Source organism: Cyphomyrmex costatus, unplaced genomic scaffold (assembly GCF_001594065.2).
Source record: "Cyphomyrmex costatus isolate MS0001 unplaced genomic scaffold, Ccosl1.0 scaffold702, whole genome shotgun sequence".
Lineage (NCBI taxonomy): Eukaryota > Metazoa > Arthropoda > Insecta > Hymenoptera > Formicidae > Cyphomyrmex > Cyphomyrmex costatus.
The window spans coordinates 280461-287240 of record NW_017280270.1 but is presented as its reverse complement, the minus strand read 5'-3'; the positions used below and the strand labels follow the sequence as shown (position 1 = coordinate 287240).

At 38.1% G+C, this 6780-nt stretch overlaps 1 protein-coding gene across 2 annotated transcripts in view; it reads left to right on the top strand.

Moving 5' to 3' along the window:
- The first annotated feature begins 1250 nt into the window (after positions 1-1250).
- Positions 1251-6780, top strand: part of LOC108780524 (leukocyte receptor cluster member 8 homolog) — an 8896-nt gene continuing 3366 nt past the window's right edge. Inside the window, exons 1-6 of one of the 2 annotated variants that reach the window (XM_018548280.1) lie at positions 1348-1420; positions 3233-3258; positions 3336-3648; positions 4269-5452; positions 5704-6037; positions 6121-6328. In XM_018548280.1, coding sequence (XP_018403782.1) covers positions 3241-3258; positions 3336-3648; positions 4269-5452; positions 5704-6037; positions 6121-6328 — 2057 coding nt within the window. In that variant the 5' untranslated portion in view covers positions 1348-1420; positions 3233-3240. Of the gene's footprint in view, positions 1421-3232; positions 3649-4268; positions 5453-5703; positions 6038-6120; positions 6329-6780 lie in introns of both variants that reach the window. The other variant, XM_018548279.1, reaches the window with a different exon arrangement.

The window sequence follows — 6780 nt, the reverse complement described above, 5'->3', positions numbered from 1 at the left end:
GGTATCGATCATGAAACTTTTTCCCTAGAATGGAAAATGAAAAGTGAATAATTTCTCCATTAATTACAATGGTAAAAATTTTCACTTTTTATTTTTCATCCAAGGGAAAAAGTTTCATGATCGATACCCTTGAGGGCTTCTTTCACCAACGCCGATTAACTTAATCGACGATTAATCCATTGGAATTGACCACGGAGTAATAAGAAGGAGATCAAGCTCAATCGGTCGGCCATGAAAAAGATGGGCTCGAAACACGGTGTCGGAAAAGCGCTGTATAGAAGAACTGATCCGAGTGCGCCTGTCGAAAAACACATCGAAACACATCAAATGTAGGTTAGCAAAATGTAGGTTAGAGAGAGAGAAATTTATGTCACATGTAGAGTCAGAGAAGCACAACCGATATTCCGCGTCCTGATTGGCTGATGACTGTCAGCCAATCATAACATTCATTCATTGGTATTAAAAATGTCTGACTAATAGACGATTGGTGGATTTCATCAGTTCGTCTGCAAACGACGCCATTTTTAATACTGTCTTTAGTAATTTTGCGATACTGACTTAAGCCGGTTGCGCTTCTCTGATATCTAGGACTCTAGTCACATGATAGTCAATACTTCCAACTTTCCCACAATGGTGCTAAAATCACATCTTTTCAATTTTCCATAGGGTTTTCCGAAACCGTGTTTCGAGCTCATATTTATCCTCGAGCTTGATCTCCTTATTACTCCGTGGAATTGACCAAATCGCATTTATCATATAGTTTTGACGACAGACGTGATTGGTCAATTCCAATGGACTAATCGTCGATTAAGCTAATCGGTGTTGGTGAAAGAGGCCCTGAAGTGCGCCGCTATGGCGCTTTCGTCGGCATCAACTGCCATCAATTGAGTTCCATTCGTTCCATTTCATTCCGTTCCGGCCATTTTCCTTTGTGCTTCACTCCACTCCGTGTTTCAACGATTCCAGACGTTCACGACGCGCGTTGTGCGTATGTAGATGCATTTCGAGTGGAAGTACATACGTGGAGGAGTAAACGAGGAAATACAGAAGTCACGGGTCTTTTAAGTGAATCCCTATTGGTTTCTCTTTTTTCTTTTTTTTCCGTTTTATATCGGGTACACGCACGGCCACTGCTCTACTCGACGGTAGCTCGGCGACGACGCGAAAAATTGCGATCCGCAACGCACCACGAGTAGGGAGGGGGAGGCGGCCATCTCCGAGTACTTCTGATAGTTTTTATATTCTACGGTATGTCAGAAGGCGAGGCGTTGTCCCAGAAGAAGCAGCAACAACAACAGCCGTTCCATCAGCAGCAACAGCAGCAGCAGCAGCAGTCGCAGATCGGAGCGGGTTCAATGGCGAATATGGTATGGCAGTACCCGCCGAACAACATGTACAACATGTTTCCACCGTACCCAGGGTGAGTCGCGCCGATGGCGTGCCAATGTGTCAATGGGAACAACGCGAGGAGGTCGGCCATATCGGTTGACTCAACGGCATGCCGTTGCAACTCTTGGATATTCTCGAAATCGGAGTTCCGTCAGACTCCGTCCATTTCACAATTATGTTCACGCACGCTCACGCAATGCGCGATACGCGATCTCGCGCGCTTTAAAGTCAGGATTGTTTGTTGTTCGAAACGAACGTAAAATGCGAGAGACTAATATACGCATTTGTATGTATATTATGTATGTAACAGGATGATTCATGTCGAGCTTGAATTGCATTGTATACTTCCTAATTTTTAGAATGAAAATTGAGTCACCCTTTTTTAAGACTGGCTTAATTTTCATTTTTTAAAGTGAGATTTTATTCCAAAAAATTTAAAGAGACAAAAGCTCCGTGTTTTTTTTTTCAATGATGATTCTGAATTGGTATACAATGATACAAGAAGTTGGAGTGAAATAGTATAGTTGTCTCATTTTTTCTCACTCTCTCTTTTACTTCTTCAACTCGCTGAAAGGGTTAATTGTGTATCTTGGAACAAAGTGAAAATTATAAAAGTGAGCAAATTTATTAGATATCAACCGATATTGTTATATATTCCTATAATATAAATATTCTAGTGAATTTTATCACTTTTATAATTTTTATTTTATTTTATACATATGACTGACTCCCAGCATCAGGATGTTGATTGTGTATTTGGAACGAAATAAAGATTATAAAAGTGACTTTCACAGGGTTTTGTGACCATTAAAATTATAAATATTTAAATAAATACATTTACTTTTGTAATTACATATTACTTCGTTTTAAAGTACACAATAAACTCGATTCAGAACTTTCTTTGAAACAAAACAGAGTCTTGTTTGTGAATCTCTCTTTCTGTAGACAAGACTAAACAAATTGGATTTGTTAATGGGTTACCTACTTCTTTAAAAATATAATAATATAAATATGATATTAATGAAATAAACTCTAACAAAATGCACAATTTGAGATGAATTATTTATCTGATATATGTACAAATGATGTTTGTGACAATCCAATTCTTTGTACAAACATAGTCAGTCAAGAGTTTGGTTTAATTTCAATTAAGGTTTTGATTTTAATATCACTAATGTGTTGCTATCATGATATTGGCTATGTTCAACAAAGGCAACTTTATAATTATTGAGTATATCCAGGAGTACAACTATTCACTAAGAGCCTAAGTAGCAGTTGAAGGTAATTGGTTCTTACTCTTATATTTAACCAATCACCTTTGATTACTATTTAGCTTTTCAGTAATTGGTTGCAGTATTTAAAATTTTAAAATATTGAATGTATCCAATCACATTCAACTTTTACTTAGGCTATGTTGCAAAATTTACTGCCAGTATTGAAAATTTATAGTGCTCTTAATGTAAATTATAGATTTTCAATATTGGCAGTAAATTTTGAAACATTGCCTTAAGCTCTTCTTATGCAGTTCCACTACTGATGAATATGTCTGTTATAAAATTGTTTAATTGTAATGATTAATTTTTGTCTTTAGTTCCTTATGGAACAAATTTATTATATAAACACAACATTGCTAATTTATCGCTTATTATAATGTTGTCATATATTCCTATAATAATAATTTTTATTGATGTTATCTAAGTAACATCACTTGCGACAATTTGAAAATTTATGGAATAAAATGATATTTATAATAAAATATCAAATTTTTGCTAATACTATTGTAGGAATTGTCATAACATGGAGTTCCAATTACGAATGATATTTTCACAATCTCCTTTTGCAGACAAATGTATGGCCCAGGATATCAAGGTGTGCCACATCAAGGACAGATGTTTAATTATTATCACATGATGCCAGGGTATGGCCAGACTTTTAATCCTCAACAGATGCAGCAGCATCAACAACAACAGCAACAGCAGCAGCAGCCGCAACAGCAGCAGCAACAACAACAGCCACAACAGCAGGGAGGAAACAATCAGACAAAGCAACAGTTACATCAACAACCTCCTATTCCTGGTACTCCGATGCCTCTAGATGATGAATCTGATCTTCCACCGTTGCCGCCCGGTCCACCGCCAACAACTCCATCAACTCAACAACATAACAATCACATGCAACAACAGCAGATGACTTCTTATTCAGGAATGATGTACAATTCGTTTCCCTACAATAACTGGAATGGAATGCATAATAATTCTCGTAAGTTCTATTATATTTTTTGTATGATAAATAGAGATGGGTGAAGAAATTATAGAGGAAGAATTGATCACTTTTTTTAAGTAATTTTAATAAAAGTATGTTGTTTCAGTTTTATATATGTATAAATAAATCAATTTTAGTAGTAAAAATAATTGGGATTGTATGGATTTTCAAAAAAGAAATTATTTTGAAAAATCTAGATACATATAATAACATATAAAACAATAAATTATAGAATAGACACATAATATAAACCAAGTATATTATGTAGAGTTTACGTTGGCTCCCGCATGTGAGATAAAGGGGATCTCGCTTCACTCTCTAATAAAGATTATTCTTTGTCTGTTAGAGAGAGGACAGACCTGAGTTGTGTTTTTCTCTCTTGTACATAAAGGCCAGGTCTCACGTTTCATGCTTCGTTTATTTCTATTTATGCTATACTGTGTAAGTATAGTCTATTTCTAGAATATTGTTCCATTGTTCTTTTATTTTGAAAGTTTGTTTCTAATGTCATGTAATGTAATTCGTCAATATTTACTGTTATCATCAGGTACACTTTGCTCATCTCTATAACGTATAATTTGAATCTATAGCTCTAAAAGTACTGATTCATATTGCAGAGTATAATGGTCAGATCCGTTTCAACTTACCCAACAAGAAAACGGGTCTTGGATACGTGCCGTCCGGCAATAGCGGCGCTGCGAAGAGAAAACGTAAGCGGAACAAAAATTTAGCAGCTCAATTCAACAATAGCTTTCAGGGGAATGCTCCGATTGGTCCCTTTATGCCTAACGGACCCAATGCAAAACCAGCGGAACTACCACCGTTACCTCCCGCGCAAAGCGAAGTGGCAGCCCCTCCACCGCCAAGTGAGGAGCCTCCTAATTCTGTCGTGCCGGTCACCACGGTTTCCAGCAGCGCGGTCCCCAGTACTGGCACCACTCCCTCCGTCGCTCAAAGTCCGGTCGGGGATTGGCCTGATAGTCTGAAGAATTACGTAAACCGATGCTATGAGAAATGTAAGACGGCAGTCGATAAGGATCAGGTCGAAATCATACTGAAGGGCAAGATCACACGCGCCGCGAATGACGGCTCGCTCTGGGTGAAGGACTGGGATAAGGAGCCTCTGCCCAGCATCCACAGCGAACGTATGACTATGACGATTAAACCTTCGAAGCCGGCGTTAAAGCTGGCGAATCCTCTGGCGAGCCCACTGGTCAATGCACAGGGAGGCCTGCGCAAGCCTGGCCTTTCCAGCTCACTCGGGGCTCGGCTTGGCGCGCGTCTCTCTGTGACACACAGCAGGCGGTCGAGGTCAAGGTCGAGGTCGAGGTCAAGATCAAGATCCAAATCGAGATCGCGATCCCGTTCACGATCGCGATCGCGGTCACGTTCGAGATCGAGATCAACGTGTTCGCGCACACGTAGCCCGCCATCGCGCAGGTACAACAGGCGCAGCACGTCCTCGTCGTCGAACATTAGTGATCGGGAGCACGAGTACAAGGCCCCTAAAACGAAAAAATCCGCGCGCAACAAGGCGAATCACAACAAGAAGTCCAAGAAGACTAAGCAGGCTAAATCGCATTTCTATTCCGAATTTGGTTTAGCTACAGGCAACACGGACGAGCTGGGAACCAAGGAGAAGCTGCAACAGCGCGCTGCCAGATTCAACGGCGGTATTTCCAGGTCGGTTGTTAGCAGTGTCGTTATTAGAGATGACTCGAACACGGACTTCGACTTTACCGGACTTCACATCGTCGGCACGTGCAAGGATCTAGAAAAGCCCTACTTACGTCTCACAACGGTACATGAATATTCGAAATTATTTATTCTCATTTACAATTAATAAAACATGAAATATTTTATTATAAAAATTAGGGATGTGTTTCATTTGGCGCTTACAACACTGGCTATTATGTTTAACAATTAGTAAACAAAGATTAAATGATTTTGAGCATTGAAGCGTCAAGTGAAACGTAATCTAGACAAAAATAATTATGTCGTAGTCGTGATGTAATTAATTACGCATTTTTTGACAAAATTATATTATTGCAGGCTCCTGCCCCTTCTGCAGTTCGACCGGTAAGTGTACTTCAAAATTCTTTGGCCCATGTTAAGAAACGTTGGCTGGCTGACCAGGACTACAGATATGCTTGCGACCAATTAAAATCCATTCGGCAAGATCTTACCGTGCAAGGTATCAGGGACGCGTTTACAGTTCATGTATATGAAACCCACGCCCGTGTAGCTTTAGAACGTGGTGATCACGAGGAATTTAATCAGTGTCAAACACAGTTGAAAATGCTTTATCAGGATCTCGGTGGCGAGAATCGATGCGAATTCATTGCGTATCGGATTCTCTATTATATTTTCACAAAAAACACTCAAGGTTGGTAACAATGTTAACAGAAGATCCGCAAATATTTCCTGAGATCAAGATTAAAAAATATTCTATAATATTTTTATTTTCAGACTTAACGACAATTTTAGCAGCACTTTCGCCAGAGGATAAAAACGACGAATGCATAAAACACGCGTTGAAAATACGATCTGCTTGGTGGTTGAGTAACTTCCATGCTTTTTTCAAACTGTATAGAACGGCTCCGCGCATGTCTGCCTTTTTAATGGATTGGTTTGTCGCTAGAGAGCGAAAGAAGGCATTGAAGTTTATGATAAAGTCGTACGTATTAAATCTTATATTTATATATACTGTTATTATATTATCTATATATTATAGGTAACCGTTTTTGTATTTTTCATTGAATAGGATGTATACTTTCTATGTTGATAAAAGTAATTTGTATTCGTTTTAACTAATGACTTTAATTTTGTTCTCAAATATTTTTAGTTTAATTTTGTTTAATAATGATAAATAAAGAGAATCATAACGTCTATACAAAAAAATTGAGTAAAAAAAGGGCAATAGGAGCCAGGCGCGGTAATTATTGCGCACAAATTGATATATAAATTCTTTATTAAATAACGATCTTAGATTAGATTGGATTGTTATTTAATAAAGAATTTTATGTTAAATTTATATATTAATTTGCGCAATAATTACCGCGCCTGATTACTATTGCCCTTTTTTACTCAATTTCTTTTTTAAATAATAGGGAGCTTTGTAAATCTACT